A 25,137-nucleotide genomic window follows, 5' to 3' on the forward strand; every position below is an offset into this window, starting at 1 on the left:
ATCAGGAAGATACGTAAAGTTTCAATCGCCCTTGGTAGACCTGAGTATGTAGTTATACCTTGGCTAGTTTAAAGCATAGCAAAAGTACATTTGAGAAAGAGTCTAGCAAAAAGTGAAGGATTAGAACCCTTAAATGACTTACACATGGTATGTTATTGAAACTGAGTAGGCTAGTTAACTCTATCTACAAAGTGTACTTGAAAAGTGGAGACCTATCTCCCAGGTCGAATAACTCTTCTTCCGTATATCTGGCTCGTGCATCGTCAATGAGCTTAGCCTTCCGTGAATTTCCCACCTTATAGCTCCACTCGAGAAGTAGAACAACGAATATGCCAACACCAGCTAGCGCGAGACTGAGGCCAAAGCCAGTTTGGTACTTGGGCTTCTCCTTCTCCATATACATGAAGCTTCCTAATATTCCTCCGACATTGCCGACGCAATTCATAAGAGCAATTCCAATAGCCCGACGCGAAGACGGAGCGATATTGTTCGCGTTCCAAGATGCGGCAGCAGATTGGATAGGATAAATTCCGACGACGGCTAAAACAACAGCAAAGTAGGCGACGCCCTTTTTTTCTTGCAGGGCCCCATTGAGCGAGAATATGACCGCGTATGCAATTACGCAAATCAGCATAGGGATAGCGACAAATGGCATTCGCCAGTAGAAGCGATCAGAAAGGCGGGCAAATACAATAGCGGATATTGCAGCAGCGACGTACGGAGGTGCAGAGGTGAGCTGGGCATTAGTATCACTAAAGCCCATTGCCTTGGTGATTGTTGGAAGTGTAAATTTGGTACCTGTGGATATTTAGCTTAGTCGGGAGGAAGCAGATACGTTATCTTGGGCTTTTCTTACCATATGATAGTGCTGATTGGCAGAATAGAGAGTATGCCTGCACATATACTCTCCAATTTGTGAGAACCATCTTCAAGTCTCTCATTTTGAAAGAGGTTTCCTCGATACTGGTTCCGCCTTGCTTGATGAACATCGAAAGTTCGAGGTACCGGATCTCGTCGGGAGATAGCCAGCGTGAAGAGAATGATGGTGTGTCGATAAGGAGAAAAAAGCAGACGACCCCTAGAATGACACTCGCGAGGCCCTCCAAAATAAAGATCCACCTCCAACCCTCGAGACCACCAACTCCATCCATTTGAGCAATAGCGGCAGCCAGGAGGCCAGAAAAGGCACCAGAAAGTGCACTAGCACAGTAAAAATAGGATATCCGCAGGGCCAATTCTTTCGGCATATACCAATAAGAGCAAAGATAGATAGCACCAGGGAAAAAGCCGGCTCTGTTTTTAAGCGTGTTAGAAATAAAAACAATAAAAATATGAAGGATATCCAACTCACTCGAAAACACCGAGCAAAACTCGAGTAACCATGAGACCTGCAAAGTTTTTTACCAGACCAGTGCACGTCATGACAATGCCCCATGAGAGGACAAGAATTCCAAGATAGGTGGAGGGACGTTTGAACTTCTTCAAGAGGATGTTACTGGGAACCTCCAGGAGGACATAGGGAATGAAAACTGAGAATTTGAGGGTTAGCAATCTGGTTGATGAGTTTTCTTAAAATTGAAAGAGACTCAATGCTCACATATGGACAGAACTGTGTTATACTGAACCCCACTCATGCCCAAGTCCTCAACCATCCCTTCAATTTTGGCATTGCCAATATTGGCACGATCAATGTGACATATTAGGTATAGAAGCGCCAGCATAGGCACTAGTCGCATATCGACTTTGCGAAAGACTTTCTTTCGTTTCTCCTCGGAGTAGTTGGAGAAGAAATCGGCATCTTCTGGAGTGAGACCCACGACTCGAAAGTTGCCGATCTCAGTGATATGGGCGGCTTTTGGAAGGGCTTCAATATGGGCAGGTCTATCTGCGATTTCGACATCGTCCTTAGTGATGGAACGAGTAGTCATCTTCAAGTTGACTCTTTGCAAGCGAATCAACCTTGGAATGGATAATATGAGAGGAGACACTAGTACAGGGATGGACACCTAGGTAGCTGCAGAGCCATCCGTTCATGTTCTGTTGGGAGCGGTGCGGGGGGATATATACCAGAAGGTCATCTCGGATATCTCTCCTTGGCGACCGAACACTAACATACTAGTATCTCCTGATCATTGACAGAAATTTGCCACGAATTGACCTTGGCATTCAGTATGACCCCAGTACCCCGGCCTTGGCAACCACGTTTGTAGCGGGTCTTTGGCCTGACAATGCGGGGACTGGCAGGCAAGCTTATCCAGAAGTGAAGGCAAGATGCGAAGATCTGTCTTTTTCCGGCACATGCGGCCTTTGGCTCGACCTGCGTGCCTTAGTGATACGGATAATCGTCCAATCGCATTCCTGCACGGGCGGCTGATCTCCCCGGCGAGTGCGGATAACCCTCCACGGACCACTGGGTGATAGCAAGAGCTTGGGTGCAATTTGCGGGGAAGGGAAAAGTCAATTATTTTATCCGACCCATGAAGCAAGCTTCTCCGGACTGTTTACCGGAAATCTGGGAAAAGAAGTTGGTTAGCTTGTACTTTTATGCTAGCTTTGATCAGCTGCCAGGATAAATAGAACAGATATCCAATTGAACACTGGCATTCCAGGGAGACTGAGTACTATTCGATCAGTTTCGGAAAAGGAATACAATCAAGATGCCTCAAGGCTCCACAATCAGAAAAATTGCTATCACACCAGTGGCATTTCACGACATGCCACTGCTAAATAGTGTTGGTATTCATGAGCCTTTCGCCTTGCGCAGCATTATCGAGATCGTGACAGACGACAGCTACGGGCTCGGGGAATCCTATGGCGACTCGGCTCATTTGGTACGTCTCAAAAAGGCAGCACCTAGTCTGGAGGGCATATCCGTATACGATACAAATATGATCTATAAGATGTGTCAAAACTCTCTGGAAGGTGACGACTCAACGGATGGAGATGGTATGGCGGGCATGGTCACAACGGCATCTGTAACCGACAAAGTCTTCTCGCCTTTTGAGGTTGCGTGTCTTGATATACAAGGAAAGATCGCGGGAATTCCTGTGAGCGATATTCTTGGTGGTCGTGTGAGAAGTAACGTGCAATACTCGGCATATTTATTCTACAAATGGGCCGGTCATCCTGGTCAACCGGATGATGAATATGGAGAAGCCTTGGATTCGGCAGGAATTGTTCGACAAGCAGAGAAAATGATTAACAGATATGGTTTCAAGGCCATCAAATTGAAAGGCGGCGTATTTCCACCGGCACAGGAAGTTGAAGCCATCAAGTCACTTCATACTGCATTTCCAGGAATCCCTCTGCGGTTGGATCCCAATGCCGCATGGACTGTTGAAACATCCAAATGGGTGGCTAGTCAGCTGGAAGGTATCGTTGAGTATCTTGAAGATCCTGCCCCTGAAATTGAGGGAATGGCAGCGGTCGCAAAAGAAGCTTCCATGCCCTTGGCAACAAATATGGCGGTTGTCGCTTTTTCACATCTCCCCCTTCGGTCGCGCAAGATGCCGTTCAGGTAATTCTCTCCGATCATCATTTCTGGGGTGGTCTACGAAAATCTCAAACTTTGGCTGCTATTTGCAGTATATGGAAAATGCGACTTTCCATGCATTCCAACAGTCACTTAGGTATCTCACTCGCTGCTATGACTCATTTGGCCGCTGCGACTCCAAATCTGGACTATGATTGCGATACACATTGGCCATGGAAACGAGATGAAGAAGACGTCATTATCGAAGGTGCTCTGAAATGGAAGGATGGAGGTGTCGCCGTTCCAATTGCACCCGGCCTGGGAGTCGAGCTGGACAGAGAGAAGCTCGCACGCCTTCATCAACAGTACCTTGAGTGTGGGATGACCAAGAGAGATGATACCACTTATATGAGAAAGTTCCGACCGGAATTCTCCCCACATATACCCAGATGGTGAGCCGATAGAGATAACTGAAGATAAGATTGCTAGCATAGATGAAGTGAGACAAATCCAGAATTTATGCCACTCACGGTGTATCACAAATTTATTTCAAGTATGCCAGTGTATTTGTGAGGCAAAGTGGGAAGCTTCCAAAGTTTCCGTTTCGATACACAGTAAATACGTACGTATGTAATGAAAAAGGGAATATGCATGCAGATGTACCAGTGAATGCAGATGCGGGTGCCCAATAGTGTGACCTTAAGAACTCGGAACTGGTTGACTGTACATCGCACAGCTTACCCCGCTCTTAATGAATTCTGGATCAAACTATCCATGTTCAAGCAAGACCCCAAGGAAATTGTTAGGGAGCTCTCATTTCCCCGCAATCCACTGGTCTCTGTTGCTTTCAAGTTGGAAAGTTTTTCGCGCAATCAAAAGTTGTTACCACCTCTCAGCAGAGACGACATCAAGATCAAGTTCTTGTCCTTGTATTGCAACTCTCATCATATTCACATTGAAAGAACTAGGCATAGGGTTTATCCATGATGGCTCAACATCCATCACAAACGGGTGTGCTGGGTACTTCGTCGAGCTCCTTCCCAAGCTCTCACGCGAAAATCGCCAATCCCAAGGATACGCCCTACTTTATCGACAATGAGTTCCGATTCTCAGCGACAAAAGACCTCATCGACGTGCATGACCCTGCTACCAATGATCTTGTTTCCAAAGTTCCCAAGATGACCGAATCGGAACTGGAGGAAGTCCTCCAAGCTGCAGAAACAGCATTTCCAGCCTGGAAGGGGATGTCCACAATTGCCAGACAACAAATCATGTTTCGCTTTGTCGGTCTTATTCGCGAGCACTGGGACCGTCTTGCCGCTGTGATAACATTAGAGCAAGGGAAAACGCTGGCAGACTCCAAGGGAGATGTTTTGCGAGGCTTGCAGGTAGCTGAGGCTGCATGCGCTGGACCTGAATACATGAAAGGGGAAGTCTTAGAAGTCGCCAAAGATATGGAGACTAGGACTTACCGCGAGCCACTTGGTGTCGTTGGTGTCATCTGCCCATTCAGTAAGTTAGTACCGGACAGGTTTTGATATGCAACAACTGATAAATCAGATTTTCCTGCTATGATTCCGCTTTGGTGCATTCCGGTCGCCACTATAACAGGGAATACCGTTGTTCTCAAGCCATCAGAGCGAGCGCCTGGGGCAGCTATGATTTTGATGGAGTTAGCAGAGCAGGCTGGATTTCCTAAAGGAGTGATCAACGTTGTCCACGGAGCGCATGACACCGTTAACTTTTTGCTCGATTATCCTTTGATCAAGGCCATCAGCTTTGTCGGAAGCAACCAAGCCGGGGAATACATTTTTGAAAAGGGAAGTGCAAGTGGTAAGAGAGTGCAAGCAAATCTCGGAGCGAAAAATCACGCTGTTGTTTTACCCGATTCCGATAAAGATTCGACCTTGGAGGCTATCACAGCTGCAGCATTTGGTGCGGCTGGCCAGCGTTGTATGGCGCTATCAGCACTGGTACTTGTCGGTGAAACAAAAGACTGGCTCCAGGAGCTGGTTGATCGAGCCAAGGGTCTCCGCGTGGATGGAGGATTCGAACCCGATGCCGATCTGGGTCCAGTAGTGACACCGCAAAGCAAACTCAGAATAAACAAACTTGTGACAAGCGCTGAAAGCGAAGGGGCTACTGTTCTCCTCGACGGGCGAGTATTTGAACACAAAAAGTATCCCAATGGCAATTGGGTGGCCCCGACAATTATTTGCGATGTCACTCCCAGCATGCAGTGCTACAAAGAGGAAATTTTTGGACCGGTGCTTGTTTGCCTTCACGCAGACTCACTCGACGATGCTATAAGTGTGGTCAATGCGAATCCGTATGGGAATGGTACAGCGATATTCACGTCCTCGGGGGTCTCTGCTGAGAGGTTTCGGAAGAACATAGAGGCTGGCCAAGTTGGTATCAATGTTCCCATTCCAGTCCCTCTCCCGATGTTTTCGTTTACCGGAAATAAGCGAAGTGTTGCTGGTGGCGGTGCAAATACGTTTTATGGCAAGCCTGGTGTCAGTTTCTATACGCAGCTAAAGACTGTAACGTCGAAGTGGGCTGGGCGAGATAGCCAACCTGGAAAAATGACGCTCTCGATGCCCACAAACAGCTGAGTATCCGTCAACTACCCGTAACGGACAAAGTTGGATGAGCAGAATTGAACCTTTATCTACGAAGTATTAACATGAAATGTTTCTGTATTGTAAAACAACTCCATTTCCACGCGATTATGAGGCCGCTTGTGCATTGACTCAATATCTCAGGAATCCTTCGTCGCTTTCACAATGAAGAGAGAGTTGAATCAATCTAGAATTTACAAACTTCCGCCCAAGGATGTTATGACGGACTGAGGATAAGTATGCATCCAAAGGCAGATAAGAAGCCTTTGAAATTATTTGAGTACCATTGTACTATACCTCTAGATACCATCAAATGACCCAGAAGCAAAGAAAATCTATGGATTCATACTCTTGGAAATGATTCAGAACAAGCCCAAGCGCATATGACGGGTGAATGACACGCAATGAAAGCTAACAAGTAATGGAGAAGAGCTTCGTAATACATGCCAGATCAGTGTCTTAGAACAAAGTACCATCTCCCTGAATCACAATTGGACTCGACTTTGTTTCAGGGCGATACTTTGCTGCCAGCTCTCTACCACCTTTCCAAGTTCCAGCTTCGAGCATCTGTGCCATACTGATTCGAACACCTTGCAGCGCAAAGCGATCAGCGATAAGTTTATGAAGCGTGTCGAGCAAAGCAACAGTCATTGAACGCCACTCTACAATCACATCACTGGTCGCATCGAAGCTCGGAGTGTCCTGCTCGGAATTCTTCTTGCCTTCCTTCAAGACGTTCTCTTTCAGCCTCAATACCCCCAGGTCGACGAACAAACCTCCATTGCGGTATTCTGGAAGTCCCGTCCCTTGGTCAATATTGTCCCAGTCTAACCCCAGGACCCGTATGAAAGGGACCGACAGAGAATAGGCAAGCCATTGTGTCAATTTATGGAAAGGCTGAATATTCAAAGCGCCATTTTGAGTTTGCCGACCAGAATTTAGTCTCTCTAAAGTCTGAAGAGGCCACGCATCTCCGATAGGCACGCCTGAAATTTGGGTTCGATTTTTGGGCCAGGCGGGGAGGAGGGTCTTTTGTAGTACCGACCATAAAACTTCGTAGTTGAGATTTTCCCCGTCCTTTCTATTTGCCAACAAGTAATCTAAATTGAATCATAAGCAGATGGAGCTACTTTAAGAGAGGCGGAAACTTACCAACGATATTTCCAGGTCGCCCCTTATCCCCGAAAATCTCAGGCAGATTCAACAACGACTGCCCAACGCTTTGTAGAAGACTGACGCGAGAGATGTCGCTTATTATCTCATTTTCAGCAGTTATTTGGAAGTGCTTTCTGAAATCTGCAATGTCAAGCGAGACGAGACCACGACCTAGATAATTTTGTCAGCTTCTTCATGTCTAAGTAGAGGACTTCTCACTTGCCGTCGACTGCTTCATTCTTGTTCCCTCCACTATCGGCGCTATCTGAGAATGTGCCAGCCTTGAACATGTATAAAGCCGCGACTGCAATACCTTCACTCCGCCCATATTCGTTCCCGGTGTCAGGCTCAGTGAATTTCCAGACATCACCGGCGCCGGCATCGAGAAGGACAGCCACGAAGAAGAGATCAATCAGGCGTCGCGTGATTTCTGTCTCGTCATGACCAGCTGATTTCCATCCATTGATCAGCTTTTCCACTCGTGGAACGCCTCCGATATCGAAATGCTGCCATCGGCCGTGTGGAGGAATTTCCTGGAATCGATTTGGGCCAAAGTCTCTCTAGATATTCTCAGTCAGATCATGCCAGCTGGAATTGCCAAGCTCAAACGCACGTTGATGATATCTGCTACGTAATCTGCAACACCAGGCATCAAATCCGGGAAATATGAGAAGTGTGTCAGATTATCCTGTTCGGCAGCTTCCAGAACACGGTGAGCTCTTTCGCGAACGGCCTTCAGCCCTTTGAGGTATTCGATTTCCGCCATCTTTTATTCCAAGATTTATCCCCGGACAATTCCTTAGAAGTTAGAAAGCGATCGCAGGTATTGATGGGAGGTTTCTTTGCTAGCCAGTGAGAGCAAATATAAGTGGAAGAGGAACGAAAGGCCGAATATATAACTATCCTGTCTCGCACAGGGCTGTTGTCGCGGTGAGTGATCAACAGCGGCCACCCCCGCCCAGTGGGGTTGCATCGCCTGGCCCCGCAGGACAGGCGGGGGTTTCTTAGACTGCCAAGATTGAGTGATAAATGGTATCAGTACGGTAATACAGATTGAAAGATAGATCGATTCACTCTAACCGGTTTTGTACCTGGTTTTAGCTATCACCTAGACTCTCTGGGTATTGGGAAGAATTGCCTTAGCCACGGTGTAGCTTATCGGATCATCTAGGCCACCTGCCATGATGGCGAGGGGCTCAGTACGGTATCTATCTGCTAGCATGTCTTTGGATTCACGATTCCAATTCAAATAGATAGGAATGGGCAATTCATGGACCAAACTGATTTCATTGGCTCGATAACCGCCTGAGGGGTCAAAACAGCCCCGCTCCCTACCGAATTGGGCCAAGCAAACACCCCCCCTCACAATATCGCAACCCACCAAGGCAACAGGACAAAGTGAATGTATTTGAGATCGGTCACCTCTTCGCCACGGCCGACTGGACCTTTGGTTTCAACCTCACATCTATCAGGGGTATCTGCTATCCCGTCGGCGTTCAAGACTCTCAGGCTTACCGCACCACTCACAAAGGAACGTCAAAATGTCGAGAGTTTATTACTTATGGGTCGCTGGTAAATCCCAAGCTGGAAAAGAGGACTTGTATGCCTTCCAACGATTTGGTTTTCAAAGTGCGGCAGAGCTCTGACCTTGATCAAGAATCCCCATCGAGGATCCAGCTACCGGAGAAGTCTTCGCCGAGTTAGATAACCTTTTCCCGTGCCCCTCCAAAAGATCTTTGTCTCACTGTTGGCAGATGTCATGCAGCCTCTGAGGAAGATGTCGATAAAGCAGTCCACATTGCACACTCAGCATACAAATCTGGCATATGGTCACGGGCATCTCGTCACAAAAGGGCGGAAGTACTTGAAAGTTGTGCTGGCTATCTCAAAGAAGCATTGCCAGAATTGATCGATCTTGAGGTAAAACAAACCGGTCGCGTGGTACGTGAGATGAAGGCCCAAGTTCCGTCTCTCGTGCGATGGTTTCAATACTACGCCTCATTGTTACGGGTGGAAGAGCGCTCCGTTCTTCCAACTACCGGCAAGCTTCACAACTTCACTGAAAGACTCCCCCTGGGTGTTGTGGTGCAGATCACCTCCTTCAATCACCCTCTACTCATTGCAGTGAAGAAGCTAGCACCTGCTCTAGCTGCTGGGAATAGTGTAATAACCAAGCCGAGTGAACTCACCCCCCCTGACTACTCTCCTTTTAGGAAAAATTCTCCAACGGGCAGGGATCCCAGATGGTGTTTTTACCGTTCTACCCGGCTATGGATCAAAAACAGGAAGGTTCCTGGTTTCGCACCCGCTTGTGCGTAAGGTAGATGTGACTGGAAGCACTGACGCTGGGAAGGCGATTGGAGCACTGGTGGGAGGCAATCTCTGCCGATATACAGCCGAGCTTGGAGGCAAGGCGCCACTTTTGCTCTTCCATGATGCCGATATCGATGTCGCAGTGAATGGAATTGCCTTTGGGAGTTATATTGCTAGTGGTCAAACTTGTGTGGCAAGTACAAGGATCCTTGTTGACAACAAAGTCCTGGATCAAGTATTACAGAAATTGAAGACAAAGGTCGACAACATTACTGCTCAAATAGGGTCCCCTGCCAATATCAACTCAATGATGGGCCCCCTTATTTCTGAAAAGCAGATGATCAAAGTCCAGGAATTAATTGATGATGCTGTGGATAATGGGGCTGCAATCCCTCTCGCGGGAGGTAATCGTCTACTCGGAAGAAGCCCCCTTGATGGATCCGACTTTTCTAAGGGATACTTTTTTGAGCCTACTGTTTTGGTACCAGGGGAAAAAAACTTGACTGCAGCATCGATATGGCGCCTTGAAGCATTCGGCCCTGTTATCGTTGTTCTTGGCTTTGATACGGAGGACCAGGCTATTGATTTAGCCAACGATACAGAGTTTGGCCTGGGGGCAGGTATCTGGACGAAGGACCTCTCGCGGGCGTTTCGGGTATCTGAAAGAATCGATGCTGGCATAGTCTGGGTCAATACTCATCACCGAAATGACCCCAGTAGCCCGTGGGGAGGGGCAAGGTCAGCCAGTGGAGTTGGCAGTGAGAATGGAATCGAGGCTTATCATGATTATACTTCCACCAAGAGCACGATTATCAACTTTGCGCCATCTGAGGAATCTTTGGATACCGATGACTGGTTTGGAAACCCTTCTCACAATGTTCGCTACGGGTAGATCGGTCAATACAAGCCGGGCGCTGGAATGGCAACAGTATTACCACTTGAAGAATATGCTAGTATGTAGCTTCTGATTTCAATAGCAGGCAGTAATTTTCCGGAATCTTGCATATTACGGAACAAATCCACATTGTCATCGAAATTCGAATTGATATTTTGAAGAAGATGAAGCAATTTGTTCAATCGCCGAATTGGATCCCGACCGTAGATAATCAGCCTCTATAACTATGTCTCTAATTAAAGTGGGGAGCGCTCTTGATAAATCTAACGTCGGCAGAAAGCAAGCACCCAAAAAGAGGCCCAAATATAGAATAGCAGATATGAAGGATCATAAGCAGAAGTGGCCCCGGAAAATTGAATCCGTTTGTCTGAAAATGTCATCCCATATTTGTCTTGACCATAGGTAGCATTTAATGTTACCGGAGCCGATATGGAACCATCCTCTAATCGAATCCAAGTTCGAACTTGTTTTTCCAAGTCGGTTTGGTTTATCAGTACTTGTCGCGCGCCACGAGCGACATCACTGTATCCGCCATATCCTGTATGCCGGCCATAGCACATGTTCAACCCCGTGCCAGTAATATTCTGATCCACGGTATTATTATCCCATTTAAAGCACCTAGAGAGTTAGTGAGTTAAGGAACTGCGAGGAATATGAAGGTACTAGTTCTTACCAATCGTTCTCATGATCATGTCCACTAAAGGTTGCCAGCAAACCAGTAGTGTTAAGAAGGGCGTTCATGAATGCGGAGTCTTGGCCAGTGTATTTAGTATCGCCAGAGCCTTGGGATACTACTGTCTCTCCATTGATACCAGGCGTTTTTTTCTTGCTCACGCCCTTCTCTTGATATTCAAACATTGCGTGGGCGGGAATATGGTAAAATGCAAGGGATGGAATGGAACGGCCGAATTCAGATGTCAAATTGGCGTTCTTCTCAATAAACCACTCCACCACCTTCAAATATGTTAGTCTATGTCGACATTGCATTCGAGAGAACATCCTTACTGATTCATCAACCCAATCTGCTCGCACGCCGGGTGTCATGCTAGAATCGCGGTTGGTTGCGTTACGCCCACCACGAGAATCAAAGAACCACAGAAGTAGTGCGGGTGGGCCATTTAGGTTATCGTGGGGATAAACCGTGAGGTAATAATTTGTTATTCCTGCCTGAAACCCCGAAATATCGCTTCTGGTCAAACTTGTTGGATATTGTTTTTCCTGATCGAAGATGTCCTTTGATGGGTCCAGATTGTCTTGGCAGTCATGATTGCCGTAGGTTGAAGCCCAAGGCTGGTTTATTTCGACCAAAGGTGATACGACATCATGAACGTATTCACTAGAACCAGAGCCTTGAATGGCATCACCGGATATCAAATCTCCATTCAGAACTACTAGTTGAGCTTCTTCATCGGAGAGAATTGACCTCATGACTTGCTTTGTCATGGCATCGTCAGTAGCATCTGTATCCATTTAAGCATGCTATCGACGAATGCTCGGGAATGATTCCATACTTACTTTCAGCAAAGTGTAAGTCCTCGAATATAGATATTTGAAATGTACCATTCTCGGAGAATTGGAGTGATCGGTTGTCAATTTGACGTATAGATGGGCGTCTCATACTATACTGGGATGTTGCTATGGCTTTCATTACGGGGTGAGTGACAATTTCTTGGGATCTGGACGGGCGACCGCTATCGTTTTGTAGTGCAGCGGTACCCATCGCCTGTAACCCACTTTATCACCAACAGTTTGCTCCATTGCAGTCACTCACGTCATGAAATTCGGCCGCCTAGCCCTTACAAATTTCTGACTGGACTGACTGGACGAAAACAGGTAACCCGATTGCCGCCAAGATCCATTGCCAAGCGAGTCGGTCATCGACTTTGGAGATAACGGAGATAATGTACCCGATGATGACCGGCCAGTACCCGCGATCGCCGTCGGACCGAACTTTAAGAAACCTAACTTCCCTGCGATTAAGCTTCAATTATTGGATCAATCCCCACGGGCTTGAATGGGTGGTCACCATTCCGAATCAATTTAATTGCCCCGCTATCCTTGCCGCGATCTCCGGGGTTCGACTGTCGCACTACGCAGTAGAAAGTTGGCGAATCGGTATCCGATCTTGGCAGCTACGTAACTATGGTGCTCATGCATGTGGCTTTGCGTGGCAAGACTAGCGCGGCGTTTGAATAAATGAGATTCCCCGAAGATTTCCCAAAAGAGTGTGGCTGAGCTCAGCGCCAGGGATTGAACCAGGCATGAAGACGATGATTTACGAAGTACCAAAATTCGTTCTTCTTGGCCACGTCCGACTCATCCCATGCATTAAACAAAATTTGGAAATAGAAATAGCGAATAAAAAAATCTATTTATCCAACTGTGAAGCGGAGCAATTGAAGATAACTCTCAAGAGAGCCGAAAAGTCGCTGGAAAAATACGTCCAGGTGAAGCAAAGAGGAGATGTAAGGGGAAGGGAAGAAAGGAAGGCTGATCGGCGGGGAACCTTGGAAGTTCAAGGGGTGAAGGGGTGGAATATCGCAAAATGGAGAAGCTTCATGCAGTGGGAGAAACTTCTTCCGGAAAGACTTCATCTTGCATCTTCGCATCGTATGATGATTAACCCTTGCTCAGGTGGAATTTCACTTTCTAAACGGCTTATCTAATACTACCAAGATACATCAATGTAATTGTGCAAGATCTTGGCTAAATACTAGTATTTGAAACTGCAGGTGCCCAGGTGGGTGATGGGAATAACGTTTGATTCCTTCGGAACTAGAAATGTTTCGCATGATAACAGTTAAGCGTTGGGATTGGGTAATAACAAGTCGTTGATTTGAAAATCGCGAATTATACTGTAATCTTTCTAAGGATTGCGAGCTACAATCGAAGCCACTAGCGGTTAGATTTTTCTGGACTCTGGCTCACGGTATAGTTTGCTGCTACCGTGTTTTCCAGTCCAAGCGTATCGAAATCTGGCGGAGCGCCCAATTGTCTAGGCTGCTGCGGGATGGTCTCTTCAGTGCCCTCGGCTCTTCGATGACGGGGAACGAAGATGTTGTAATAACGTGGTAAAATAACCCCTAGTAGAATCAAAAGCAGACACAGGTGGGCTAAAATGAATCCAGCAATCATCATCGGATCATATCGAAGAGTGTAGAATTCAGGATAGGCGAAGCTGAAGACAATGGCCAAAATAGGCGCACTGGCATATCGCAGTAGTGGGGGCCAGAAACGAGGAATATTCCAATTACCATTCCCGCCAACCACATCATTCAGATCACGTCTCAATTGATTTCCCTGCATTCGTTAGTTCACACGAGACAAAATTGATGGGAAACGAGTGGAGCATACCGAGTATAAGGCCAAATACCAGAGTCGACTAGTTATAAAGTTTCGACCCCAGAAACCAGGGGCTTTGATGCTCGGCGTCGTGGATACGAGAACCGAAAAAATAGAACAGACAATATAGAATCCAAATCCCGCACCAGCTCCAGCTGATGGATTTGAGATGCCATGTGCAACAGCGACACCGATGATCTGGGCACCAAAGTATCCAATATTGTAGCTAATAAAAGCCACAAGCCCTGTTTGGTCAACAACATCGCGCCAGCGATAGGCTGTAGTTGCACCGACAAGCTCTGACCAGACAACAAAGATTAAAGCAACATTGTTGATCCATCGATCAATTCCATCCAGTAGATAGAATCCAAATTCGGTGCAATATGGCAAGCACATCAGAAATGAAACCACAGTGAGTACAGTCACAATCGTCGGTCGCGAAAATTTCATTCCTGCATCGACAGCTAGTGTGGCTGCGGCATCTAGCATCACGAATGCCGAGCTGAAACCAAGAACCACCAGCGTGAAAAAAAGAAGAATGGCCCACCAGTTAGAGCCAGGCATATGAAGAACAGCCTCGGGTAGCGTCAAGAAACCGACAACAAACGCGCCTAGTCTCTCCCCATCTTCTGGCCACCGCTGAAGATAGCCCACGACACCAAAGACTGCAAAAGCAGCGAAATTTTCGAAGAGAACATTGCTTCCGCAGATCAGGATGGCGTCCATGACAGCATTAGAGTGCTGAGAGTTGTAGGAAGCATAGGATGTGAAATAACCAAAACCGATTCCCGTGGAAAAAAACACCTGCCCGACAGCAGTTTGCCAGACAGTCCCCGACGCCAGTTGGTCGCTTCTCCATGTTGCCCAGAGAAGCCGAATGCCCGAGCGCGCATTATCCAATGAGCAAGAGCGACCAACAATGATGATAGTTGTGACGATCGGTAGGCCCATCGTCCAGTAGACAACACGGCCTGTCAGGCCAACTCCACGAAAAATCGAAACCCAAATCAAAAACCATATGAAGGCGCTCCAGCCGACCGTCTCACCGATGAGCGACACACCTGGATAGACAGTATACTTCGAAACGGCCTTATTTCCTGCGGTTAAGCTTCCCAGAATGGGGTCAACATTTGAAACCACATCACCCATGTAGAATTCCTCGATCCTGCCTTCCCATGGAAGAGGACTGCGAAATGAGTTGCGGAAATAATTCATGATCCAAGCGAGATTCACCGTGAAGTACTGTACGACAATGAAACTGACCAGAATCGGACCGAGGCCGACGCCTTTCAGCCGGTGATTGACATTGTTGAATGCAATTACCGTCCCGCCGCGATATGCCTGTCCAATGGAAATTTCGAGGATTAGAGCAGGGATGGCGACAACAAACACCGCGAGTAGATACGGGATAAACCACTGCAGGCCGTAATTGTTATAAACAACCGAAGGGTATCTCAGTAAGTTGCCCTGGCCTGCACAACCTCCCATCGCGGCCAGAAGGAAAGCTGCCCGTGAAGGCCATTGATCACGGCCATCCTCGGATTTTTGCGGGGGAGGGGCAATCCAGGCGACAAGCTTCTTTGCATATGGGCGGATCCCAAGGATCAACCTCTTCGGATACTGAGCAAGAACCATGCTGCTGGTAGCCAGAGTGGGTTTGGAACAGCTCGGAGAAGTATTCTTTCATGCAAGGTAGAATGAGCGGTTAAGTCACGGTGCAGGAGGAACTTCCAAGCATCCAATTTACCAGTTCCGAAGAGAGCGGCCGCTTTTGAATAACTTTGGGTGGATGCCAAGCAGTCCTTTGAATATCTCATCCTGTTTCGCCATCGATACTGGCTCATGCCAAGAGGCCCAAGAAAAATCTGGGATCCTGCGCCCTTAGTATTGTGCGTTGCGTGATGGAATCACCACGCCAAGAGTCTTGGAATAATCCTACCGCAGCCCTGGGCTGGAATGGGGTTATTAAAGAAGCAGAAGCCCCGTCAGCTGCCAAGAGTGCGGCTCTTGGTATTCCATGGCACTGATTGCGACATTGCTAAGCACGGAAATGAATTTGTAACGTAGGGCTGAGGGGAGGTTATGTGGTTCGGACTTTCGCTCCATAGTCGCTGGATAAGCTTGGTATTTTTTAGGTCCGCTCATAGAAGATGCGCCCTTCCTGGTTCTCTTGGCTAGAGAGTTAGCCATCAAATAGACGGATTATCCGCCAAGTGAAGCCGGAAATACTTGATGGCTTCTGTCGATCGCCAAGGAAAAAGGAAACAATATAGAACACTTTCAAAATCAACGGTGCTCTCATTTTGGAGTGTTCTCGCCCTGTTGCGTGAGTCTAGGTCTATGTATAGGAGTAAGAGGCGCTGAACGCGCCACAGCTTCCATATCGATTCGACTTGACACGATGGATAGACTTTGGAGGCAGACCAGAAGGTAATAACTGAATGATCCATGTTTTTCTCATTCGTGGGCTTCACCGGGTACCAATATTCTTGTACCTTCCGTACTCAGGACAGGGGTCGCTCATCTATGCACCTTGCCTCGGCTCTCAACTCTTGAAAGCGTGAAGCGAGCCTGCAACTCAGCGACCGACACGCTGAATGTATCTGCCTCGGCAGATATATTTTCGCCCCAAATCCATGAAGTTATCATATTGCGCCTGGGCTTTTCTGGCGCATCGCAGAGGAGATCCCGGTATAAAAGATAGATTCTTAGATACATGCGCTGGTTGAGCTGTTTGGATCGTTTGCCGCCGAGGATCGTAGGAAAGAGACACTGCACCAGTGGATGGCAGCAACATTGAAATTATTATCAAAGACTCCGAGTCCCCGGATAGATGCCGCGTCGAGGTCAATTCTGGTGTGATACTAGTGCTCCAGGAAGAATGTCACAGCCGTCTCGGTTTGGGCTAGCGGTCGCCGACAACCCGAGGCACCTCCCCTGTGTTAGAGCTCCAGCATGAAACGCGCAATCCTGATCGATGGATTTGAGTCCAGTGTATTTCTAATTCTCATTGTATCATCCGTAGTGAAGCCCAAGTCGTAGGTACGAGTGGCATTGGGCTTTCTTCTCGTCCGTGTCTCATTTGACGGGTCGTTGTTTACTACCGAGGTAGTACATGTATCGACTAGAGCGAAGTTGACCACGGCGATGTTGGCGAAGTCGTATGTCGGCCACGGTATCGGAGCTAGTCCTAGATAGGAGTTGGAGACAGATTTTTGCCATTGGATTTTGGGGCGATTCAGCACATGGCGATGTTGATCAAGTTGAACTTGGAATTGTAGCTGTGATTGTGGCCGATATACGACCGTGGCTGACGCGACTAGGCTTAGTGTGCCGGATTATCAGTAATTCCGGTCTGGATTCCATAATAACTTTGTGGATAGCTTCATTTGCCGCCCGATCGGGCAACTTCGTACCTTGGCAATGAATTCAACCACAAATTCGCCAAATTTATCAACTTCAAAGATGTATGAATGGAGGTAGTAAGAAAGAAAATTTAAATATATGGTAAGCAGGCGAATATCAAAACTTCAAGTTCAACTCGAGCTTGAATTTGAATACTAACACCACCTTGCTAATATTGAACTATACTCTTCCAGAGATATATATATTGCTAGCGGACCTTGGTGCATGTGTGGTGCCGCAAATGGAGATCCTTGATTGGCCAGGGTATATGACTAATCTTCTCACAGGCAAGCTGATATGATTAATGATACATTATCACATGACCTAGATGCGACATGTGACATCATGTGATACATGACATAATCGGGATTAGGTGGGGCCAGATTAAATAGGGAAAGAACAGCGGGTTGTGCCGCATATTCCTACTGGCGGCTGAGGCAGCCCTGCCTCAAGGTGGACTCTTGGTCCTTCCACTAACTATTACCAGAGATAAACACCTGCAGAGATCTCACCTTCTTTTTCCGGAGCCACAGCCTAGTATGAAACTCAGGCAGATCTAAGTCCATGAGGAAACTTCATGAACGATGACAGAATGTCCAAATCCAATCCATCTTGCGGGAAATAAAGTTATACCATGTCAGATGAATATTATAATTCTAATCGAGGTCTCTGGCTGGCATCCATTTCACAGCGATAGGTTCATGGCTAGTGCTTCTGATTTGCTTGTCCTTTGACCAAAGCTGGAACGAGAGATCGGCGGGCCCCACAACTACCTTCACATCGAACACAGTACGCCAGAATGTTGGCTTCATGCTATACCAGTGTCGATTCTTCAACTTTCTGTCAACACCTTCGGTAATGATATCCAAATGACAGACACTATGGGCTCCTTTCTGTCTCAGGCTTTGCGGTAGCTGCTCAGGGGGTAAACTCGACATAACGATATGGACCTTCCAGGGCTGGCTCTCCTGTCCTGGATTCATCTTCAACTGGAATTGCTTCGTCAGTCCAGTATATGGAATAGGTGTTCCCTATAAGGTGTCAATACCGGAGATTAGCTCATAACCTTTAGAAGGATTTGATGGATTTTGCCACATACCTGAATGACAAGCCAGTCAATTTGATCAACGACGTACGTCTTCTTGTCACGGGGATCAAGTCGAACAGGTTCCGAAATATGCTTTACAGCATCATAAAGTTTATCACAAACTATTCCGTAACTCATAGGGGAACACCGAGAGCCAAATGTGATTACACCTTTCTTAAGCTGCTGGACCCTGTCCAAAACTAAACCGTGTACAACAACAAGTTGACTGTGATTCTTTAATTAGCCTTTTCTCATCGACGTTCCATGTTACTCCATTTTTGTTGACTTACGGCTCATCCGCGACAAGAATCTGAATCTCACTGGTGTTAGACCTGTTATTGCTTTCTGTTTCGGTATACTTTTGTATCAACCGCTCTCGTAGATACGGAGAGCTGCCAAACCCCCCAGATAAAATCAAATATTTCTAGCAGAAAAATGTCAGCGACTTGGAATTTCGATGGCTAGCCATTACCTACTATCTGGTCAAATGGGTACCGAGCGGACATTTGGCGCATGTGATCGTCGAGTAGAACACAAATAGCGTCGATCTTAGTATCGAATACCTTCTGGATGTCCGCCCTTCATCATTTTCAGCGTTGATACTCCCAAAAAGAACTTTGCTTTGTCTTACCATGCAATGCTTAGTTGCGAGTCAAATATATTTTTCTCTGGAAAATCCAAACCCGGGTCCAGACCTGGAATATCCAACTTGAGATATGGCGTTGATGTGGCCTCACTTCCGAAACCGCATTTGAACCGCTGGAAGCGACCCGTGATAATCCTCCACGCCGTCTCACTGGGTGAATATCGCAAATGGTCTCGTATACCCTCCAGGTTTTGAGACACAATTTGATGCACATGTCTATCGATGAAAACAGAGCCAATGGGTTGTCCTAAAAATGATCAGATCGAAATTTCCAGAATAAGTGTGGGCTACCCGCCCTCTGCGTCGGCTTTACCTTCCACCTGTCCCAGCTGTTCAAGTCGGGTTGGTTCACCCAGTGATGATATCAACTTCAAGACATTTACGTCCTATCTGTAAAATCAGATTATTTTGTTCTAGGATGCGGAGCACAAATTTCCTTACCGTAGTCCCTCCACCCGAGTCACAGACAATAAGAGTATCGCCCTCCTATATCGAGATGTCATTAAATTAGCTGCAAAGGCACAGTTAAAATATTTACGGAGACCAAAGTACCTTGTAGTGCTCATTTCCTGCGTAGACTGCAGCTGCTTCCGCTTCAGTAAGTCCGATTGAGACATGATGAGCTTGCGTCTCAGCACTGACGGCCCGTTTGAGTAGTGCTCTGGTTTCCTCCACCATCCGCACATCCTTCCAGGTAGTCGGGACACTAAAAAGAAATTCAACTTGACGGGAAGAAAATTGGGGAATAGTCGCGTTGAAGTGAGAGACAACATGCTGATAGATACACTGAATGTAATCTGTAAACCATCGTTGAGCGTCCTGACGGCTCGGCTCGCCAGGGTAGTTTCCACGGTAGTTTGGTGCAAGGTGCAGTTTGAAGAACTCTTGAATATCGGCTGCATCCTCTTCATGGTCGCAACCGAAACCCCAATTTTTGACTTTATCTGTTCCTTCTTCGTACTGAATGCACGTGGGTACTTTATTGGCAAGTTCCCCAGGCAGCTTCCCAGGCCATCGCTGAATGGTTTTCGGGGATGCCATTCAGGTGCACATGAATATGCAACACCTTTACATGATTAGCATGTATTATGCTCAAGGGAATATAGAAAGCAGATCCTCGATACCTGTGAATGTCATTCCAAAGTCAATACCAACGACAATATCGGGCATCCATTCATGGTCCAATTCCTCCGTCTGGGGAAACACAACTTCCTTTTCGTTCATATTTGCACTTCTGATTTTCCTGATGAGAAGGCTGAGCCCAGAGTGATGTTCACGTTGCAGCCCCTGAGGTGTGCTGACATAGCAATCTCAAAATCACAATCCGTACTTTTGTTTGTTGGTAGCCCCTATGTAGAACCATTTTAGCCCCCATCAGACTAGCAAGGATGTTTCCCCCATCACAGCTGAGCAGCGCTTAGTTCCAATCTGATGGCATCCCGCATGATATATCCCCGCTCATTATGTGGGGGCAGTTCGAATGACTATATGGACTTATCCAAATATGGCAGATACGCCGAGCTCATGCATTGGCCCCCAAATTACTGCAGGAGAGGAGGTTTCCACTCTGTAATGCGTATTTGTCAATATTCTGTCAATTCACAATGCTTATTGAATCTTCATCTCTCTTTTGTTCCGATCGAAAAGTTCAAAGATATTCGTGATGGCAGAGAGTAGTATTCAAGTTATAAGTACCTGGCCTCAGGGCTCGGCAACAGCTGTCATTTACACTACAACGCTATTCGAAACTACTTCGTCGACTTCCGGGACGGATTCATCGACTTCTGGTACAGCTACATCGACAGCTACATCGACATCAAAATTGGAATCGGAATTGGGAGAGTCTCAATCCATTCAATCAACATCGTCCTCCTCCCTGATAGTATCGATAACCGCGACACAAGCCTCTAGCGGAGATATAACAGGGAGCGCGACAGCAGCGACTAGCTCACACAAATCTTCATCCGGTGGCCAATATGGAACTGGTGCACTAGCTGGAGGTATTGTAGGCGCATTTGTGGGTGGGTGTCTATTAGCCTTCCTCATCGCGTTCCTTTTCTTTCGCAAGCGGAGACAAAGAGAGCCATCGGCCGAGGTGACTGAAAACCCTTATCGAACGCCCGATAATGCTACGAAAGGGCCGACCGCAGTGTCCGGGCAACTTCTAAATCATTCAACTATTTCATACACCACGAAAGATGCGTTCGACACTCCTGACGGGTTCGCTGCGACAACTTTCAAAATCCCATCTATTCCTCCACCTGCGGATGATCAGACCGTGTCCACGAAGATCGAATCACTATTCGATCAGATAAGCCTTCATATTGATAACTACTATGTCCGTCTTGATGCGAGCCCGTCGATCCCGGCAGCAAAGGTTGATGATATTGGTCACTATGATTCATCTTTGCTTCCTGGGTCCCTGGTCTCCTTTCTGTGCAAGGGCAAAACTCAACGTGCTGCATTAACACATGCACTCGCCTATCGCCTTTTAGAGGCAATACGCCCTGGAAGCAGCTCAGAGTCTCTTCTTCCTCCATGTTTTCGATGGGCGCCTAGTACCACCCAACTCGCCCCCTCCGAACGAGGTAAACTTTGATATTTTTTAAACCTTGAGCATATCTACAATACTAACGACTGTTTTCATCAGCCGCTCAAGACGAGCTTGAATTTTCTTGGCGGATGATAGTATCGCATTTGAACTCCCTCAGCCCCTCCACGCCTCCAACTCAACGCGATGAAACTATCGATAGCCTCACCCGGGACTTTATTTCAACCTTTTCCCCCTACAGGAACCCCGAATTCTCCGAATCACAGCAAATTGCCCATCTTAAAAGTGTTATCAAAGCAACATCAGATCTTGGAACTTGGTTTTTCTCCCAGCCGTGTGCATTCCGGCTTGACTGGGCGTCAAGCGCTACTGATCGAAATCAAGACCAGCTCATAATATTCCCCTCCGTTGTGAAGTTGTGTGACGAACAAGGTAGACGATTGGAAAATATCCAAAAACTGGTCGAAGAGCGCAGGATGCAAATGTAGAACTAAGAAACTGTCGGGACTTGAGCTTTCATTGTTACCATCTACCTTTCCGTTATTAGTTTCATTTATTTTAAGCTAGGAGAGAAATGAAGTTATTGCCTTTATATTATCTGTATACTATCTGCTAGTTCACTCTCTTTTCTGGTAACCTTTGGTGACCCTTTTGACCGACGCCAGGCAAGAAGATCATTCATTTCTTGTGATTTGGAATCAAGTTTATCTCCTTCCTTTGCATCTTCGAAAACGACATCAGACCCGACATCGAGCCTAGAAAGGTTTCGGATACTGTACAGCGATGCCTTTGGAGGAATGTCCACCCCTAGCTCATGGATTATGGTCGTTTTGGGTGTTTCAATTCGCTGGAGATGAGCCAACACGCTCATGAGACTGTTATGGCATGTCATCATTCTATCCTTCTTCTCTTTCGCTCGTTCGCTGTGCCGGTATTTCCAACGAAGCTGGCTCCCGATGCTCAATCTGCCGCTTCCTGTTTCTTTCTCGACGCGTGTGGGCTCCAGTAAAAGGGCGACGTCTCTAGTTGCATCGGCAACATCGTTGATGGTATTGTCAACCCAGTATTTCTCGCCGCATTCAAGTAAGCTCTCCTTGGCTTGGCGCAGCCGTTTGACCTCATGAAGCTGAATGAGAACGTGGTTCAGTGCCTTTTGGAGCGCACTAGTTTCGTCATTGACAGAAGTGAGTTGGATATTTCCTGTCCGGATTCTCGACCCCCCCATAGGTTGGTCATTTGTTCCATGCGAGTAAACCCTCGTTTGCTCTGAGGCTTGTGACGGCTTCAGGAGAGATCGCGGGTTGAGAAATCTCATTATGTATTTGGTTTCTGCGATCAGAAAAAAAACTTCCAAGGAGCAAGCCGCAGCTGGGGGATGCGCTGTACCCCGATAGTCAGGTCTGCTATTGGGGCTCTAACTCACACATACAGGGATCTCGCTTTGCAGCGGAGAAAACTCTTATTTTGGGCTAGCGCCGCGTTAGTGTCTGTTCGTTCGTGTTGACCTGAGTGGTGCTGATTCATTTCCCAGGTGATTATGGACCCCTGTTTCGCTTAAGCTAGTCATGCATCTCATTGGCTAGTCTCAGCTTGATAATCCCTTTGCAGAGCAAAAGGGACCATGATAATCCGATAGCACGCACTCGTTCAGATAAGAAAAACCGCTTTCACTTTTTAAATAGCGAACTCACACCTGCCCTATATCGCCTTCTGGCTCTACTGAAGACAAGCACCCCTTGGGGCTACCCTCTCCATCCGTTGGCATTTTACAACTATACAATAATTGCACTGCTGAAATGAGTGCGATATGAAATATGCTCAAGTACGTGAATGTCCCATAATTTTCCAAAATCACATAGGGTAGTTATAGCGTGGTGTGATCTCAGTACTACATAAGGTGCTGGCATGGGCGTGTAGATCGGATTATCTACAGCTGCAAGAATCGCTCGTATTTGAGAGCGGTCTGGCTAAGCCTTTTGGCCCATGGGTGCGAGAGCAACCTACCACCCCGTTCAATGCGCCTGCAGCAACATTTGCTATCCTTTGCGAGGTGTTCGGACCCCTACAACGGCCCCTATAATTGTAATATTGCATAGGATTGTAAGAGATTCTAAAGCTGTCCCGATGCTCTTAGCAGCAGTTGTGATCGGCGACCACTTGTCAAAGAGGGAGCAAATGTGATTGGTCAAGCGCCCGTAACAGCAACAATTGTAAGAGACACCTTATTTGGGCAATTCTATGAGTTTAATAATCTTGGAAGAAGGTGGGACGGCGAAGTTGAGAATAGAAAAATCACAGAAAAGCAGATGGATAGATCGATTTGTGACCAGAATGTTTCCAAGGGCAAGCGAGCAGGCATACCGGGATATCGGGACATCGGAATATCATGATTGGAGATAATAAAGTAAGTCCCGCACTTTACATTGTTCTACATTGTAAATAGGTATATGCGGCCTTGATTTTAATCAATAGTCTCTGGTTACTGAATGCATGTAAAGCTCATTGGCTTATAGCGACACCGACCATTCCGGCTGCATGCGTGAACGTCTGATGCAGACGATCACGAGGAGAGACACATAATTCAGAATGGCTGGCTTTATATCTTAAAATAATAACTTTAAACTAAAGGGATTTGTCGTATTTTCGATAAACAAGAAGTATATGACCTTTCTTTTCTTCTTTGACGCGACTTTGTGTTTAATTCTCTGCATCATACTGCCCTAGCAAAGATGAAAGCAGAACTTGAACATCTGTTCGCAAAATATTGGCCAATAGAGCTTCTTATTGAGGTTTTAATCCCACCTAGCACTACCGATATGTCAAGGTTGTTGGCAAAACGATTCACTAGTGAGACAGAAGCTGTGTTCAAATGATTCAAAATGATAAAGCTAGTCAGGCGAGAAGCCAAGTTTTGATATGGCCGATAATAAGGCTCCGAGATAGGCTACTTGGACGGAGAATCTTGGACTAGGACAACACTGACAGGTGCACAGCCTTGAAGTGTTATGAGAGAGGTACACAAAGCCTGCATATAACCATGCAAGAAATGCTCTTATTGGTTCTATGGCTATTTCGTTAGATGTAGTCTCTGAGTTGATTAATATATAAGAGTTCTCTAGTATCCAAATAAAATGATAATTTTGAAAATCTCATTATCATCTCCAAACTTCAAAATTATACAAGCCTCGACTCAAAGTAAAGAAGAAAATGCTCATCTACGTTGGAAAGCTTACTTACTCCCCCCTATGCGGCGGACGAACTGATCACCATCGTCTTTCGAGACAACGTCCAGACTGGCGATATGGCTGCTGTTGTGCTTCAATGGTCCAAAGACAGTGACGGAAAAGCGAAAGCGAATTTCAGCAATCATGGCACTGTCAGCAAAGTTTCTGCAACTGGTCCCATGGAGAAGAATATTGAGTTATTCTCTGATGAGAAAGATAAAACTTATTATTGGTAACACATGACGACCATCATAATAAAATTTATTAATTGCTAATATTGTATTATAGGTATAAGGGAAAGGTTTCTGGCGATAAGATGACATTAGCTATGTTCAATAGAGGGGGCGAGGAGGTTACAAAGAAGATTGAGCTACAGCTTGTTTTCTTTTGATTGGTGCAATGTCTATATCCATAGCTCTGGTCTAC

General features: G+C 46.6%; 11 protein-coding genes across 11 annotated transcripts; 5 read left to right on the forward strand and 6 right to left on the reverse strand.

Annotated features, from left to right (window-relative positions):
- Positions 1–184: 184 nt before the first annotated feature.
- Positions 185–1,928, reverse strand: N7533_013228 (uncharacterized protein; the record flags this gene model as incomplete). Its single annotated transcript, XM_057109878.1, has 4 exons — positions 185–798; positions 857–1,293; positions 1,352–1,529; positions 1,598–1,928. The coding sequence occupies 4 exons, from the start codon at positions 1,926–1,928 to the stop codon at positions 185–187; spliced, it is 1,560 nt and encodes a 519-aa protein (XP_056953463.1).
- Positions 1,929–2,657: 729 nt separating this feature from the next.
- On the forward strand, positions 2,658–3,928 carry N7533_013229 (mandelate racemase/muconate lactonizing enzyme domain-containing protein; the record flags this gene model as incomplete). Its single annotated transcript, XM_057109879.1, has 2 exons — positions 2,658–3,517; positions 3,622–3,928. 2 exons carry the CDS (start codon positions 2,658–2,660, stop codon positions 3,926–3,928), a joined length of 1,167 nt encoding a protein of 388 aa, XP_056953464.1.
- Positions 3,929–4,458: 530 nt separating this feature from the next.
- Positions 4,459–6,087, forward strand: N7533_013230 (CoA-acylating methylmalonate-semialdehyde dehydrogenase; the record flags this gene model as incomplete). The annotated part of the gene is made up of 2 exons (XM_057109880.1): positions 4,459–4,984; positions 5,033–6,087. 2 exons carry the CDS (start codon positions 4,459–4,461, stop codon positions 6,085–6,087), a joined length of 1,581 nt encoding a protein of 526 aa, XP_056953465.1.
- A 465-nt stretch (positions 6,088–6,552) lies between these two features.
- On the reverse strand, positions 6,553–8,014 carry N7533_013231 (URC4/urg3 family protein; the record flags this gene model as incomplete). Its single annotated transcript, XM_057109881.1, has 4 exons — positions 6,553–7,193; positions 7,246–7,419; positions 7,472–7,808; positions 7,862–8,014. The coding sequence occupies 4 exons, from the start codon at positions 8,012–8,014 to the stop codon at positions 6,553–6,555; spliced, it is 1,305 nt and encodes a 434-aa protein (XP_056953466.1).
- Positions 8,015–8,789: 775 nt separating this feature from the next.
- Positions 8,790–10,453, forward strand: N7533_013232 (Aldehyde dehydrogenase C-terminal; the record flags this gene model as incomplete). Its single annotated transcript, XM_057109882.1, has 4 exons — positions 8,790–8,848; positions 8,906–8,947; positions 9,003–9,409; positions 9,462–10,453. The coding sequence occupies 4 exons, from the start codon at positions 8,790–8,792 to the stop codon at positions 10,451–10,453; spliced, it is 1,500 nt and encodes a 499-aa protein (XP_056953467.1).
- Positions 10,454–10,719: 266 nt separating this feature from the next.
- On the reverse strand, positions 10,720–12,176 carry N7533_013233 (metallophosphoesterase family protein; the record flags this gene model as incomplete). Its single annotated transcript, XM_057109883.1, has 4 exons — positions 10,720–11,074; positions 11,130–11,410; positions 11,462–11,916; positions 11,972–12,176. 4 exons carry the CDS (start codon positions 12,174–12,176, stop codon positions 10,720–10,722), a joined length of 1,296 nt encoding a protein of 431 aa, XP_056953468.1.
- A 1,175-nt stretch (positions 12,177–13,351) lies between these two features.
- Positions 13,352–15,433, reverse strand: N7533_013234 (sodium:neurotransmitter symporter family protein; the record flags this gene model as incomplete). Its single annotated transcript, XM_057109884.1, has 2 exons — positions 13,352–13,756; positions 13,811–15,433. 2 exons carry the CDS (start codon positions 15,431–15,433, stop codon positions 13,352–13,354), a joined length of 2,028 nt encoding a protein of 675 aa, XP_056953469.1.
- A 2,426-nt stretch (positions 15,434–17,859) lies between these two features.
- N7533_013235 (Hsp70 family protein) lies at positions 17,860–19,977 on the reverse strand (the record flags this gene model as incomplete). The annotated part of the gene is made up of 8 exons (XM_057109885.1): positions 17,860–18,234; positions 18,303–18,516; positions 18,581–18,714; positions 18,767–18,869; positions 18,922–19,183; positions 19,250–19,322; positions 19,378–19,422; positions 19,489–19,977. The coding sequence occupies 8 exons, from the start codon at positions 19,975–19,977 to the stop codon at positions 17,860–17,862; spliced, it is 1,695 nt and encodes a 564-aa protein (XP_056953470.1).
- Positions 19,978–20,599: 622 nt separating this feature from the next.
- On the forward strand, positions 20,600–21,975 carry N7533_013236 (uncharacterized protein; the record flags this gene model as incomplete). The annotated part of the gene is made up of 2 exons (XM_057109886.1): positions 20,600–21,524; positions 21,587–21,975. 2 exons carry the CDS (start codon positions 20,600–20,602, stop codon positions 21,973–21,975), a joined length of 1,314 nt encoding a protein of 437 aa, XP_056953471.1.
- A 101-nt stretch (positions 21,976–22,076) lies between these two features.
- On the reverse strand, positions 22,077–22,802 carry N7533_013237 (uncharacterized protein; the record flags this gene model as incomplete). The annotated part of the gene is made up of 1 exon (XM_057109887.1): positions 22,077–22,802. The coding sequence occupies one exon, from the start codon at positions 22,800–22,802 to the stop codon at positions 22,077–22,079; it is 726 nt and encodes a 241-aa protein (XP_056953472.1).
- A 1,986-nt stretch (positions 22,803–24,788) lies between these two features.
- N7533_013238 (uncharacterized protein) lies at positions 24,789–25,102 on the forward strand (the record flags this gene model as incomplete). Its single annotated transcript, XM_057109888.1, has 2 exons — positions 24,789–24,943; positions 25,000–25,102. 2 exons carry the CDS (start codon positions 24,789–24,791, stop codon positions 25,100–25,102), a joined length of 258 nt encoding a protein of 85 aa, XP_056953473.1.
- Between the last annotated feature and the right edge of the window lie 35 nt (positions 25,103–25,137).

Source organism: Penicillium manginii (genome assembly GCF_028828005.1).
Source record: "Penicillium manginii strain IBT 31320 chromosome Unknown utg000010l:1.0-1143873.0:1.0-1144522.0, whole genome shotgun sequence".
Classification (NCBI taxonomy): domain Eukaryota; kingdom Fungi; phylum Ascomycota; class Eurotiomycetes; order Eurotiales; family Aspergillaceae; genus Penicillium; species Penicillium manginii.